Genomic DNA, 15,246 nt, shown 5'->3' with positions numbered 1-15,246 from the left:
TTTAAACCGGGGAGAGACATTAAAATTAATTATTTAAATACGGTTAGGGATGGGGTTTAAATGAGGTTCCGTTTTTCAAATTAAGGTTTTAAACTTGTTGCGGTTTCAAATTCAAGTCTCATTTCCAAGTAGGAGTAATGCGGAGGGCAGGGATGAGGGTGAGCGTCCACTTTTGCAACCAAGTGTTGTCGGGGGAATTAAAATTCAAATAAAATTTGAAAAAAAAAGTTGTGAGTCGCCTACCCGAGCGGCCTTAAGTGTGCAAAATGTTTTGCTCTGCTTTGGAACTCTCGAAGTTACCACAAGATGACGTCACAACGTGGTTCTGATTTATTTGTAGTACATCATTTCTACCAGCAGATATCGTTATTTTACGGCTAAAACTTTTAGTTAGCCGATGTTCGCCTTAAACATTGGCGTTGGGAAAATTCACGTGATTGTGTTTTCACCAAGCACATCAAATTATCAATTATTAATAATCGGCAGAGATGCAATGCGATCCACGCGTATTTTGCTGACCGATCGCTGCTGCCAAAATTCGCATGCCGTCAAATCTGGGAAGTCATGTGACCATCAGTATGCTCACTTCCGGTATCCGAACAACCGCCCCGCCCACCAGACAATCATCGCCTTTCTCTTCACCTGTGCAACTCAGCGTTGTGCCCCCGCTCGTGACTTGGACGTCAAAACGACAGAAAAAAAACAGGTGAGGAAGCTCTCAGAAAATGTCGACGTTTGAAAAGTTGTCCTACTTGCTTGTTTTCCTTCTACGCTCCTAAATATGAGCGAATGAAACTCAGTGATGTGCCGGGTGCATACGTGCCATTTGGCTCACGTTTGAAAAACAAAAAGTCAACTTTCATCCGAGTTTGTTTTGGTTTACGCCAGGCTGCGGCGGGCCGATGTGGTGGGGTGACGTCACGGTGGTGACTCGCAAATTTCCACTGGGATTTATATAATATTTCTCAATCATCTTCCGTACCTGCGATACCTCGAAGTTTTGCGTCCTATGTGTAAAAACTTGCTCAATCAAAAAAATTAAGCGTTTCGTTGAAACCCGGAAGACCGCATTTAGACGCCTCTTCGCGTGTGTGCGCGCGCCTGCATGCACGTGTTTGAGGCAACTGGATTGTAGCGGTGGAAGTTGAAATGATTTAATAAAATTTCTAACCTTTTAAATGACTTTTAATCTTTTTTTTTGTAGTCGATAGAATGCTGAAGCTTGGGTGGCAGTAGTCGCCCTGTGATTGGCTGCTGTCTCACGTGCAAGGCTCCGCCCCTGATAGCTATACACGTTTTGTTTTTTTTTTAAATTAATTTTGACTGACTTTTTTTTGGGTGGGGTGGGGGAGGGTACTCCACCCGGACTTAATAATTGGTCATCAAAGAGGAACATTTATTTTTTCTGTTAGGGTTTATTTGACCCCAGCATTTATTTTTATTATACGGTGCTGAGTGGGCGTGTCCGTTTAAAGTTCGGCTGTCAACGGGCCGCTCCTCAATCTTCTTCAGCACCGATGACCTGTGCGTGGGTGGTGCACTCCAACCTTGCCACATTCCTTCCTACGCCCAAGACACACACCAAAGTCATTTGTAATGAATACAGAGCAGCTTGGTCAACATTTTGACACAAAAACATTCTTCAGGTTTTTGGTGTCGCTCTTGTTGACGTGATGTCCAAGAAGAATGTTATCCGACCGTGCGAGCCGGACGTCCCGGTGGATGCGTCCATCATCCGGATCCCGCCTCACCATTTCATCCATGTGCTGGACCAGAACACCAACATCGCCCGTGTGGAGATCGGACCTCAGACGTACTACCGCCAGGACAATGAAAGGTCAGAGGGCGCAGCGTTTATGAACGTGGGGTGACCTGGGCAGGGTTTTAATAGTTTGTGATTTTGCAGGGTTGTAATTTTTTATTTTCACTTCGTATTGTTAATTTTAAGGAATATTTTGGCAAAAATCCTTCATTTTTAGTAATTAGTTTTAGCCTTTTTTTTAATTTATAATTGAAAGGTAAAATCAGAAAGAAGTTGTTGTTCTTGTAAGTTTTATTAACTTTTTTTGCGAGCATGTTTATTTTTCAAGTTTTTATTGAGGTCACGTGATCTGGACAGGGTTAGTCCTTATTGGGTTTTTTTTGGTTTATTCAATTAGTTTTAGCTCAATTTTATCCATAATGTAATTGACATACAATAGCAAAGGGCACTTTCACTATTATTGTTCTTTGTTGTCTGTTCGAACTGAGTTTGTTAGTTTTCGCGTAAAAAATACAAAATATATAAATATATGTATGTTCCGGAAATGTTTTCCGGCTTAGTTTGGTTGTTCCACTCCACTAACTGTAAGAACTCGGGACCCGGGCAGGGTTCTGTTTGCGCCGATGCGGATGATCATGGTGCCCCCGCGCCACTACTGCGTGGTGGTCAACCCGGTGGCGTGCGACGACAACGGCCGGGTTCTGTTCGACGGCTCGGGCCAGGCCAAGCTCAGGCACGCCGACCTGGACATCCGCCTCACCAGGGATCCCTTCCCGCTTTACCCCGGGGAGGAGATCCAGCAGGTGCGTCCAGGCCCTTGGGACACTTTTCAATGATTTGTTTTCCTCTCGTCAAATGAAGAAAACAAAAACTGATAAGCAACTGTAATGAGTTTGTCTCTCTGCTTTCAGAACGTGACCCCCCTGCAGGTCGTTTACCCCGACACGGCGCTCCGTCTGCAGGCGCTGCTCGACTTCCTGGATGGTGCAGAAAAGCGCGTGGCGGGAGACGAGTGGCTCTTTGAGGGACCCGGTGAGCCCCGAGATGCGCACTCAACTTTTGTCACTATAAGTCACTATAATGCTCTTTAGCAGAGTTGATTTCTGTTCCAGTTAATTTGCTCTTAATTTGAAAACAGTATTGTTCCTGTCACATCATAACATTAGATACCCCCGAAACCCTGTTCGGATCTCATGGGGTGGTCACAGCCACCCCATGACTGTTTTTGGCCATTCTGCAATTTTTACATGCTCGCAGTATTCGTAGACCCCTTTAACTGCCACCCCTCCGAAAATTTCTAGCGCCGCTCCTGCAAACAGGGAGACACACAGGGAGTTCTAACAGAGAATAACACATTGCGTCTCTGTGGATAATTGTTACGCTATTCGTCGTCTTTGTGGACAGGCACATACATCCCTAGAAAAGAGGTGGTTGTCCTGGAGACCATCAAGGCCACGGTGATCGGCGAGAATCAGGCCATACGGCTGCGAGCGCGCAAAGAGGGCGTGGACCGTAGCGGCGTGCGCCGCGTCACCGGTGGGACGCGCCTCCTTCCTTCCTTCCGCCCCGCGTCCTGTTTGTTTTGACAGCCGTCCATGTGACTGGTTTCCAACCCGGCTTTGTTAACGCCCAGGCGAGGAGTGGCTCGTGAGCAAGGTGGGCGCATACCTGCCCAGCGCCCACGAGGAGGTCATCGACATCGTCAACGCATTCATCCTCACCGACAAGGTGCCGCCTCGTGCGCTTTTCAAGACGAAATCCTTCAGCGTGTGGCCGATGATGTGACTCCGCCCCCTTCAGAAAGCTCTGCACGTGCGCGCCCTGCGACCTTTCCGCGACGCTGGGGGGCACGACCGCCGCACCGGCGAAGAGTGGCTGGTGACCCTGGAGGACCGCGAGGCCCACGTGCCGTCGGTGGCCGAGGAAGTAGTGGGCGTGGTCGACGTCACCACGCTCAGCACGCGCCAGTATTGCGTCGTCTTGGATCCGGTCGGAGCCGACGGGAAACCTCAGCTGGGCCAGAAGAGGGTCGTCAAGGTGAGAAAGGAGGGGCAGGAGTTTATTTTTATTTGTATTATTATATTTATATGGATGGATGGAAAATTTGTATTTGTGTGTGTGTGTGTTTATATTATTGCCTTTTCTATCTATAATTCTAGCTCTACGTATCTTTAGTTCTATCTCTCTGCTCTATTAGACTATCGCCCTTGATCTGTGTCTTTTATCAATTTATATCTCAATCTATAGCTTGTTCAAGCTCTATATCTCTAGCTAGTTATATCTTTTTATCTCTATCTACCTCAATAATTCTCGCTCAAATACCTCTTTAGATCTGTCTAAAGCTCTATGTCTAGGTCTCTAGTTGACTATATATTTTCTGTATCTCTATATAGCTTTATAATATCCCTATCACTATAGATTTTTATGTATAGATATGTATAAGTAGATATATCATTTGTTTTTTACATGCTTGCTGAGCTATTAGGGCTGAAAGTCTTTGCCATTCTTGTATTGTCCACCAGGGAGAGCGCTCGTTTTTCTTGCAACCAGGCGAGCGTCTTGAACGAGGAATTCAGGACGTGTATGTGTTGTCAGAGGAAGAGGGTCTGGTCCTGCGCGCCATCGAGGCCTTCACCGACACCCAGGAGGTGAGCCTCCCCCCACGCCCCCTAACCTATGCCGAGGTCAGCGCCATCTGGGCCACCTCCCGCCCGGTCCGATGCGGCTAAAAGTAGCCATGTTGTGTTTGTAGGGCGCCATCTTGGTTGGTTTGCCTCAAGGGCAAAAGCGTAAACATGTTGCTGAGGTATTTTGGGGTAACGAACCTGTCAAAAAAAAAAAAAGAAAAAAAAATCACTGGGAGAGAAATAAGGGTGACTTCCTGTCTGAGCTGTCCCCTCCCACCCAACCTTTTCTCCCCGTCCCGCATGTCACATGACCCACCCGCTTGCCATTTTCCTCCCCGCTTCTCCAGCGCTCCCCGATTTCCCCCCTGTCCCGCCCCCCCTCCCCACGCATCGGCTCGCTAACCCTGGTCTCCGCCCTCCTCCGGCCCCTCCCCCTTTCTCTCTGCCAGCGCGAGGAGGCGGAGCCCGAGGAGGAAGAGGAGGCGGGCGAGCGCAGCAAGCGCCGCCGTCACGGCGCCGTCCTCCGTCGCCCCGGCGACCGCTGGATGCTGCGGGGACCCATCGAGTACGTGCCCCCCTCCCAGGTGGAGGTGATGCTCCGGCGCCAGGCCATCCCGCTGGACGAGCACGAGGGCATCTACGTCAGGGACATCAAGAGCGGAAAGGTACCCGAACGTCGACCTGATTTGCTCTTAATTTGAAAACGTCCTGTTCTCATAGCGGCATTAAATTAGAGTTGCTGATAACTATAGAAAAACTCTAAAAACCTCACTTACTCCTGAAGTACCTTCATGTACCTCCGCTGTCATCAGATTTAGCAAGAGCCACGTTAGCGTTGGAAAAAGTTTGAGGGCGCGCATAAGTACCCGACGTTGTCGTTGCGCGTTAGGTGCGAGCGGTCATCGGCCAGACGTACATGCTGACCCAGGATGAGGAGCTCTGGTCCAAGGGGCTCCCCGCCAACGTGGAGGACCTGCTGGCGTCCCCCCGGGACCCCCTGGCCGACCGTTCCAACAGGCGCAACCTGACCGAAGATCTGGGTAGCAAGCCGCGGGACAAGACCCAGGTGGTGTCCTTCCGGGTCCCGCACAACGCGGCGGTCCAGGTCTACGACTACCGGGCCAAGAGGGCCCGCGTGGTCTTCGGGCCCGAGCGGGTCATGCTGGGGCCCGACGAGCAGTTCACCGTCCTGTCGCTGTCCGGCGACCGGCCCAAACGGGGCAACGTCATCAAGGCCATCTGCCTCCTGCTCGGACCCGACTTCTTCACCGACATCATCACTATCGAGACCGCCGACCACGCCCGGCTGCAGCTGCAGCTCTCCTACAATTGGTACGCGTTCCGCCGGTTCCGCGCGGGCTCGCGTGCGTCTAAGGCGCCACTGTTGCCCCCTTCAGGCACTTTGACGTCACGCCTCCCGTGGAGTCCGCCGAGGCCGCCGCCCTTTTCTCGGTGCCTGACTTCGTGGGCGACGCCTGCAAGGCCATCGCCTCGCGGATTCGAGGCGCCGTCGCCTCCGTGCAGTTCGATGACTTCCACAAGGTTTGGGTCCTTATTCTTCAGGGAAGCGCTGCTATCGGTAGAGGATGGAGGTTGGAGAGTGAGCAAAAAAAAATATCCCAGTAGTTGCCTTCTGTTGCCACAAGGTGGTGGCAAAGCTCTCTTAGACAAAGTTGAAACTGCAGAAACTTAAAAGATAAGTCACAATTCAGCAGTTAATTGATTCATTTTCTCTTAATTTGAAAGTGTAGTCTTCTAGTCACAATGTTAGTAAAAGCATCATGAAGCACTTGTGATCGTTTTTTAACTCTCAAGGGTGTTCTAATTTTAAAGATAAAGGCCAGTCCTTCTCATCTTTCAATCAAGTGTGCCATCTAGAGGAGTTTAAACCTATCACAAGTGTTTTACGAAGCTTCATTTGTCCATCACAAGTAAAGTATTCAAAAAACATCAAGTCCATGGTTCGGTTCATTTCCTGCGCCGAGCTTTCATTTTGCACTCCAATTAATTTGGCAGCGCTTGAGTCCCCCCCCCCTCCCGCCGCGCTTCCTGGCTCGCTCACTCCTCCGAGAATCCAACTCTTACAGCGCCTTCTACTTTTCTTCGTCCGTCGTCCTTCAAATCTGGTTCTGTCCCACTGCACTCTCGCAAAATGTCCACGGCAATATGGTACTAGAAATGGAGGCAGGTCAAAGCTACGGTGATGTGAAAAGCGGTCAGATGCGGCGACTCGTCAACAAACCGTGCCCCCCCCCCCGGCAGAACTCCAACCGCATCATCTGCTCGGCCGTGTTCGGCTTCGACGAGAAGCTGGCGGTGCGGCCCAGTCTGCGCTTCCACCAGAACCGGCTGGTCATCAGCAGCGTGGACATCCAGTCGGTGGAACCCGTGGATCAGCGCACGCGCGACGCCCTGCAGAAGAGCGTGCAGCTGGCCATCGAGATCACCACCAACTCCCAGGAGGCCGCCGCCAGGTGACCGCTTTCAAATCTCACCTCGCCGGGAAAAAAAAAAAACGCTTGACGATCTGGCTTCGGGAATCCCCGCAGGCACGAAGCCGAGCGTCTGGAGCAGGAAGCTCGCGGCAAACTGGAGCGGCAGAAGATTACTGACCAGGCGGAGGCCGAGCGGGCCAGGAAGGAGCTCCTGGAGCTGGAGGCCCTCAGGTGACCTCCTTGTCCTCCGTCACTTATGTCGCAATACGCGGAGTTTTAGTGCCTATATTGGCCAATTTGGCAAAGGGCTGCGCTAATATTTGGCCATTGTCTACGCCGATTTTGGGGATGAAGGCACGCGTCAGCGCCAATCGTTAGCATTTTGCAGATTCTCATTTTGTTGATTTTATTGGTATTAGCCTTTTAATTTATTATCGGCGTCGATGTTGGTGGTATTTTGGCAAAAGCGTATCAGTCTGTCTCCTGCATCCTGTCGGCCGCCTCATGTTTGTCTGTCCCCGCGGTCCGTCAGCGCCGCCGTGGAGAGCACCGGCGCCGCCAAGGCCGAAGCTCAGTCCCGAGCGGAGGCGGCTCGCATCCAGGGCGAGGCGGCCGTCCACGAGGCCAAGCTGAAAGTGGAGGCGCAGCGCATCGAGGCGGTACGTCGCCGGGGCGTCCCGATCGTGTCGCGTAAATGCCGAGGGCCTGCGCGACCCGGGCAACGCTTCCCGCTCGCTTCTCGAAGGAGGCGGAGCTGGAGCGACTGGCCAAGGCCCGCGAGCAGGAGCTGAGCTACAGGAAGCAGATGGACCAACTGGAGGTGGAGAAGCAAGAACGCCTCGCCAACATCGAGAGCGAACGCTTCCGCCAGCTCGTCGCCAGTCTGGGCAGCGACACGCTGGCCGAAATTGCTCGCGCCGGACCCGAGATGCAGGTACGTTTGCGCGGGCGGCGACAGTCGGGCATCAAGTCACAAGAGGTCACAAGAGGTCACTTCTCATTTTGCGTTTAGGTCAAAATGCTGCAGGCGCTGGGCCTCAAGTCCACGCTCATCACCGACGGCTCCTCCCCCATCAACCTCTTCACCACCGCCAACGGCCTGCTGGGGGCGCTGCCCACACCTTCTCAGTGATGCCACAAGCTAACCCACAGTGGAAACCTTTTGCTTTGAAAGCAACGTGAGCAGAAATAAACCAAAGATATATATATATATATATATATATATATATATATATATATATACACACACACACATATAGACATACATATGCACTGCTTGCACCTTTCTGTCTGTGAAGGAAATAAATCATATGCAAAAACATATATCACTAAAGATTTTTTTTTGTCAGCTATGTGATGAATCAATGCTCTTCCAAATTTGAATCAATGCTCTTCCAAATTTTCCACTAAATGTAAAGTCCCACAGTAAGCTCGGGCACGGGGGCAGTCAGCTCATTCATCCATTTTAAATTATTTCCATCCTTCCGTTTTCTATTTCGATTTATGGAATGTTCCGTCCATCCATTTTCTTCACAAGAGTCGCAAGTATGCTGGAGCCTATCCTAGGTGTCTTCGGGCAGCAGGTGGGGTACACCTAGAACTGGATGTCAGCCAATCAGAGGGCACGCAACCCAACAATCATTCGCATTTCCAAACACGCCTAAAGGCCATTTGAAGTGTCCAATGTACCTGCATGAATGTTTCGGGGAATGTGTGAGGAAACCAAAATATCCAGAGAAAACCCACACAGGCATGGGGAGAACATGCAAACTTGACACAGAATGGCCGGAGCTGGAATTGAACCCACAATTTCCACGTGTGAGGCAGATGTGCAAACGTCCTTATTCATCCATTTCACATGATTTTGATTGTGGAATGTTGATGTTATGAATTTGACTGCTTAGCACAGCTGCCTTGCTTCAAAGGTTGTAGGGTCATGCGCGTACCCCGCCGTTTGCACCCAAATCACCTGGGACCAATCAGGAGGACAATCAGATCCGTTGCGTGATTGTGTCAACGAAGCTAATTTCTTTTCCTCCGTCTTTCTTTTCCATATTTCAACTTGTTTCATTTCATTTTTATTAATGTCTTTCATTCTCCCTACCCCCTCCTTCCACTTAGACCGCCCCCCCCCCCCCCCCACCACCACGCGCGCGCACACACACACACACACACACACACACACACGCACACACACACACAAAGCTTTGTTTTTGTCAGTAGTACCCAAATGTCCTTGGTGTTTCTGAGTGGGGGATATCCGAGTTGCTTTTCTCCAGCATTTCCAAATGCAACTTTGTAACTTTTGCCTTTGTCCTTGGTGGATGCGAAACTCCACTTGTCCTGTGATAAAATTCTGCCATATTTCCTGCATAAACTATGTGATGACCTTTTATGTTATACTTTGGTACTCAAAAGCATTTGTTTTCAAAGGCCATTGCTTCTAGAACATGCTAACTGCTAGCATTTCAAGGGGGATGGGTATTATTTGTTAGCGTGAAGCTACGCGGTTTCTCCTCAGCAAAGCTGTGACTAATACACATTTTTTTCTTATGTTTGGCAGCACATACGGAAGCAAGTATGGCATTTGCTGCTTATTGAGTTGACCTGCTTCCTCATATTTACTCATTTAATCCCAAAGATGTATTTTTACATTTATTTCATGTCCAGACATTCAATCCCAGATGTGTATTCCATTTTTAATTTCAATTTTTTTCCAAGATATATATATATATATATATATATATATAAATAATCACTGTTAACGTCTCAAGTAGCGCCTGGAGTTCCTTCAAATACCCCCAGGGGTACCCCTGCCCCAATTTGAGAACCACTGTTCGATCACATGAAAATTGTGTGTTGATAAATAGAGCAAAGATTCAAATTGGAGAAGCAGTTGAAAATTTGAGAGAAAATGTGTTTTTCCCTGATCTTCCTAAAATGGGAAACGTAGATATGGGACTGCTGTTGGCGCCACGTAAGGTCAGATTTTTATTTTACTGGAACTGATAAACACTGTTTCAAAGTCAGATTAAAAACGTGGCAGACAGGCTCAGCGACATAGTGTGCTAAAATGGATAGTAATTTTCCATCAAGGTAGTCTGACCCAAACTGCCCGTTAGTCTTCACAAAATGTCATCTTTTTTCCCTTAATATACATTTCTAAAGACACTTATCCTCACAAGGGTCGCAGGCTTGCTGGCGCCTATCCCAGCAGGCACCCGGTGTGCTCATTGGCCTTCATGGTGCCGATTGCTTCCCCGATGTTCCGTTTTCCCCCTCTGCGTCGATTTCCGCCCGCCCCATTCGAGCCGTTGATCTGGACCGGCCTTGGGCCATCTGCGGTCCGGGGGTCATACGTGGCCCATTAGGCATTTTAATCCGGCCTGCCGAACTTGAAGAAACGCTTAATCAGGAGGAGAGCGATAATGTTCATATCCTGAAGGTTAGTGGAACTATCAGTGCTTTAAAATGTTGGCAATTAAAAAATACATCTAATGTTCACTTACTGGAAGAGTCCTTTCAATGAATTGTTTAATGCATGGGAACTAAATGACACACAATGCTTTTGTTTATTTTCTATTTGAATTAAAGCAGGTTTTGTTGATATGGCACATTTGTTTTCCTTTTAGGGGGTGGATTATCAAAACACTGCATCCATCTGCTCCTGGCCCGACCCCTCGTGACCAATTTTAGAAGCCTTTGCGCCCCCCGGGTCAAAAGGTTTGCCCGCCCCTGATCTAGACGCATTTAACAAAAAGCATTTAAAAAATTACGTGAGTAGGCTAAAAATGACTGTAGGTTGTCCAAACAGGTGCAACGGCCCCATGCGCTCATTCCTAAACGCTCGCAAATGGAATTGATTTCATGGCAAAGTGAACATTTGGGAATATTTTTGCACGTTTTTAGCTCTTTTCCGTGAAAAAGAAGTCTAAAATATTGTTTGACACCCGTCCTACTTAACAATTGCGTCCCGCATGGTGTTCATTCCTCACGAATATTTCTGACTTCTCATCCTGAAGCTGGAAATAAGCATGGGGGCCAGGGGGCCAATGCAAGGCATTGTCACGCAATAGAGATGTTCAGATCCCCATCACGTGATCGGGAATCACAACATTTGGAGCTGAGCAGGAGAAAAAGAAAGTTAGGGACATACATCTCATGTTATACTGTTTTTATCTTTTTTGTGTTTTCATTTTTAAGTTCAAGAAAACTACACAAAAAATGCCGAAAGATGATATGGCGTCGGTTGAAACCACAACTATATATATATATATTTATTATTATTATCCTATCCTTAATGCGATAGTGAGGTATTTATTTGTGAGTGTTATTTAGCCTTAACTCTGGTGCAAAAAAAAAAAAAAAAATAGTTCCTGAGGAGAATCAATTGCATAATTCATTTTCAGCTCACTTTTTAGCCGTGAAAATGTGGTCACCATATACTTCAACAACTTTCTCTATTAGCAAGCAGTAGAGCCTTATTGTTATGCTTTTTAGGAATATTACTCTATGTGCGTTTCGTTCGATAAAAGTGGAAAATCCACGTCATGGTGAATGAAAGGTTAGGCGGATGTTACTGTTTTACAAGTTGGCGTTATCTTGGTGAGTCCCCCCCCCTTCCGTCATTCCAGGTGCACTCGTGCTTGTGAGGGTGTAGTTTGCCGGCTATTTAAGCACCAGCTCGCCCAGTGTGGCGCTCATTCGTTCCAGCGGAGGTCACGAGCGTCCATCCCAGTTGAACCGGTCCCGAAATCATTGGCGCCCACGAAGCAAAAGACCGAAGACTTCAAGATGAAAGGGGCTCTCCTCCTCTACTTCGGTGTCCTTCTGATCCGGGGTGAGATTAACATTCATTTATTTTCTCTTCATTTTTGTATGCAACGGTTAAACTTTAAACTGAAACAGTTCGACGGTGTGAGGTAAAAGTGTGACAATACTGACACTGCGTGGACAATAATGGTATTACAGCATTCTTCCGGCGTTAGCGACCTCATTTATTTGTTTAATGTATTTTAAAGCAGTTTTTATCTTCAAATTTAAAAAAAAAAAATGTCACAAAGGTATTTATTTGTAATTATTTCGACATTTATGAAATGTCGTGCCACTTCATATTTTAACTTTTTAAAATTTTTTTATTAAGAGTCAGGACATTCAATCACAGGTTGTTATTGTCATTGTGTTGCGTGTCATTTTCTTTCCAGGCCTGTGTGCGTGTCCCACAGGCTGGCTGAAGTACAAGGACAATTGTTACTTCTTCTCCGGGGACACCAAGACATGGGAAGAGGCCAACCACTTCTGCCTGACAAAGGACAGCAACTTGACGAGCGTTCTGGACGACGGGGAGAAGGTCAAATGAGCTCACCTCCGCTTCTCTCACTTCTACCGCATTCACGAGTATCATGTTTTTGATTCATTGTAGGAATGGCTGAGTACAACGTTGGGCGAAAAGGACATAGCCTGGCTGGGCCTGACGGACAAGGACACAAAGGGAGAGTGGATGTGGACCGACGGAAGTGTTTTCGCCGAAGCGTAAGTGGCAGCGCTCAAATCTGAGAAAACGTGTCTCGGTTTCCTCCTAGTCATTTGTTGCGAGGTAGATTTCATAAGTGCAACTCTTGTTTATTTGCAGGTACTGGGGGGACAATCGGCCCAACGACAATGTCTATGGCAGGTTTGATGCGAACTGTGCTGCCATGTGGCCCCTCCAAGAAGGTCGCTGGTACAACCGGCGCTGTGGCAACAAGCACCACTACATCTGCAAAAGATGCTACAGGATGGGTGCGCTACAGTCACAGGGAGAAAAGAAAAGTCTTTTCATTTCAATGCACGCAGTAATGTTTTCATTGTCCTTGGTGTGTGTGCAGATCTTACCGGTAAAGTCTTTGTCTTCCCGGGGGAAACTGCCCAAGATCACGTGAGACTATCACTTGAGACCGATGAACCGTATTTCTCTGGATTGACCCTGTGTATGAGGTAAGCAGTCAGTGGCACCTTCCGCTTACTTTCACTGGTTTTAGCCCCACCATTTTAAACTCAATTTTGCTGTCATTTCCAAAGTGTACGATAGTAGTTTTGATGAATGTAATGGCGAATGTCATTTCAATTAAAATATCAATTTGTAGTATGAGAGGAATGAGCGGGTGTGTTGCAGAGGAAACATTTGGAAAACACGCAGGACACTGGCCCTCAAGAACTGGTGCTTCAGGAGTAAGGGTTAATTGCTAACTTGGCTTTTAATGTATTTATGTTTTTTTTTTTTGTTTAGATTTGTGACCGATGTCAGCAGAAGCTCCTCCCTCTTCTCTCTGGCTACAGTTGATGAGCACGATGCCTTGTTGATCACGAAGAACGAGAACAGCTTTGACATTTCTGTCAATGGCCGCTCCCAAAACTTTCCAGTTCCGGCTCCTACTCCAGCCAATTGGCAAGCATTGTGCGTCACCTGGAGCTCTTCAAGTGGCGAGGCCCGCTTGTGGCTGGACGGCCGACCCACCATCCAGAAATTTGTAAGCTCAAATGCCATCTTTGAGGAGCCCAGCATCATCCTGGGCCAAGACCAGGATTCTTACGGGGGAGGCTTTGATGTGGGCCGGTCCTTCGTCGGCAGGATGTCACAAGTTCACATGTGGGACCACGACCTCCCTCCAGATGAAATCCGAAAGTACCAACTTGGCTTGATAATCACGCCTGGCAACGTGCTCAACTGGGAAGCCCTCCCCTTTGAAATCACTGGCCAGGTCTCGGTGGAAGATGAAGACCTGTTCATGTAAATCCGACCAAAATCCAATAAAGGTATTTATCAAAGCAATTGATGAGTGCTTTAAAGCGCTTCAAAACAGTGTGGGATTGGGTGAGTTCCAAATCTCAACTGCTTTTTTGTCTTTCAGATGAGCGGTCGGTGCAATGAGGACTCTTTCCACGACGACTTCCAGGTGGACCGCAAGTGCGGATTGCCTGTTACTAGATGTTACTTCATCCTAAAATTGCTTATTTTTGCGTATTGTCAGTGAACGCTAATCACAAATGCTACCACCTACTGTATGATTTTACAAAATGACAATGACTTATCTAGTTATTAATGCAGCAAGAGATTGAGAGTTTAATGATCAAATTGTTATTTCTTCACTTACTGTTCCATTGTTGTGTCACATGAACTTATTTTTCCACGTTGGTTCAAATAAAGCAGCATCAAAACTTTGTGCTTTTCTCCCCTTTGCACTCTTATTAGAGCGTACAGTGGTTTTTCCCCAATAAAGGGACTTGTAAATGGCCCGACAAAATTGTTTTGTAGACTCCAGAATCCATGTTGTTACTACGCCCATTAACTAAAATAGTGAGCCTTTTTCACTACAACAAGTTACGTGATAAAAGTCCGCTATCAAAAAATATTTATGGCCTTTTTTTTTATCACCAGCATTAAGTCAAAATCCCACTTGAGGCTGAAAATGATCATTTCAATCATTAACCTACAAAGCCCGGTTAATGCCAAAGCTTTTCATGGAAACTATATGTCCCTGTATTTCTCCTGGATTTATAGCAACCGGCACATGACTAGGCATCATAGTCGCTCAGGTAAACCAAACAAGGTTCAGTCAACATGCATTCGTCTTGAACGCCAACGTTTACACGCCCATCTGCCCACATACAGAAAACAAAACCCACCTTATACATAAAACAAAACCCACCTTTCACCGAAACTCGCATATTCTCATTTTCATCCATAAGAAGCCCGGCGACTGCAACTAGGTCTACCAGCCACGAGATGGCAGCATTTAAATCGTTGACGCGGTTACCGAGTGGACCTATTCGGAAATGCCAGGGAACCTCTGGAGTCCGTTGGCAGCACATTTTCAGCCTTTTAATGGAATATTGTTTGAAATGCACCCAACTATTTCTGACATGTCTTCACAGCTAAAGGTTGAAACGTGGCCAAATGCTGGGGGCAAGGCATTGCAACTTAATCACTAGGGCTACTCGCGTGAATTGGATTAGCGATTCGAGTTGACCGGAAGAAAAACATCTGAGTTACAAACTTTTCATGTTATTTTGTTGTCGTCGTCGTCCCCCCATTTTTAAGGCCGAGAAAAGTGCACAGATATTGCCAGCAGCATGACAACAAAGCCGGAAACGGGAGAAATAAGCACAGTTGCTGGGAAAACGTTTGAATGTTTTAGGTTCCGTGGTTTAAACCACAACATCCTCAGCAACGTTCAAGGTGCTGAACTTTTATTGTAAACAGTAATTTTTCCTTTTTTTATTATAAAAAACAAGACAAATTTGATTGATTTTTTCTGTCCATCGATTGGGGACTGTTGGCAGATAATCAAAATCATCTGACTCGGGTGCAGAAAAAATGCATCGTAATCCCTTGACAACACAACCGCCAATTAAAATTGCTATCATTGAATCCTGGAGAGAA

At 47.3% G+C, this 15,246-nt stretch overlaps 2 protein-coding genes across 4 annotated transcripts; both read left to right on the top strand.

The window, feature by feature from the left end:
• The first annotated feature begins 578 nt into the window (after window positions 1–578).
• mvp (major vault protein) lies at window positions 579–10,547 on the top strand. Of its 3 annotated transcripts, XM_088437229.1 has the most exons (17): window positions 579–706; window positions 1,647–1,837; window positions 2,370–2,565; window positions 2,674–2,794; window positions 3,167–3,298; window positions 3,396–3,490; window positions 3,563–3,799; window positions 4,285–4,410; window positions 4,839–5,054; window positions 5,279–5,721; window positions 5,787–5,931; window positions 6,652–6,863; window positions 6,939–7,055; window positions 7,357–7,483; window positions 7,570–7,758; window positions 7,837–8,002; window positions 10,457–10,547. In XM_088437229.1, the coding sequence occupies exons 2-16, from the start codon at window positions 1,674–1,676 to the stop codon at window positions 7,954–7,956; spliced, it is 2,640 nt and encodes an 879-aa protein (XP_088293355.1). In that variant the 5' UTR covers window positions 579–706; window positions 1,647–1,673; the 3' UTR covers window positions 7,957–8,002; window positions 10,457–10,547. The 3 variants fall into 3 exon arrangements, with proteins under 3 accessions (XP_088293355.1, XP_088293354.1, XP_088293356.1); XM_088437228.1 differs by lacking the exon at window positions 10,457–10,547 and having other exon boundaries at window positions 7,837–8,145; XM_088437230.1 differs by lacking the exon at window positions 10,457–10,547 and having other exon boundaries at window positions 604–702; window positions 1,644–1,837; window positions 7,837–8,145.
• On the top strand, window positions 9,783–14,024 carry LOC148411033 (serum amyloid P-component-like). Its single transcript, XM_088437245.1, has 8 exons — window positions 9,783–9,806; window positions 11,459–11,664; window positions 12,029–12,174; window positions 12,247–12,356; window positions 12,457–12,605; window positions 12,692–12,800; window positions 13,093–13,619; window positions 13,715–14,024. Exons 2-7 carry the CDS (start codon window positions 11,619–11,621, stop codon window positions 13,595–13,597), a joined length of 1,065 nt encoding a protein of 354 aa, XP_088293371.1. The 5' UTR covers window positions 9,783–9,806; window positions 11,459–11,618; the 3' UTR covers window positions 13,598–13,619; window positions 13,715–14,024.
• Window positions 14,025–15,246: the final 1,222 nt, after the last annotated feature.

Source organism: Hippichthys cyanospilos, chromosome 16, assembly GCF_059441005.1.
Source record: "Hippichthys cyanospilos isolate Australia breed blue-spotted pipefish chromosome 16, RoL_Hcya_1.0, whole genome shotgun sequence".
Lineage (NCBI taxonomy): Eukaryota > Metazoa > Chordata > Actinopteri > Syngnathiformes > Syngnathidae > Hippichthys > Hippichthys cyanospilos.
Note: the sequence above shows the minus strand (reverse complement) of the source record. Positions and strands in the feature narration are given on the sequence as shown.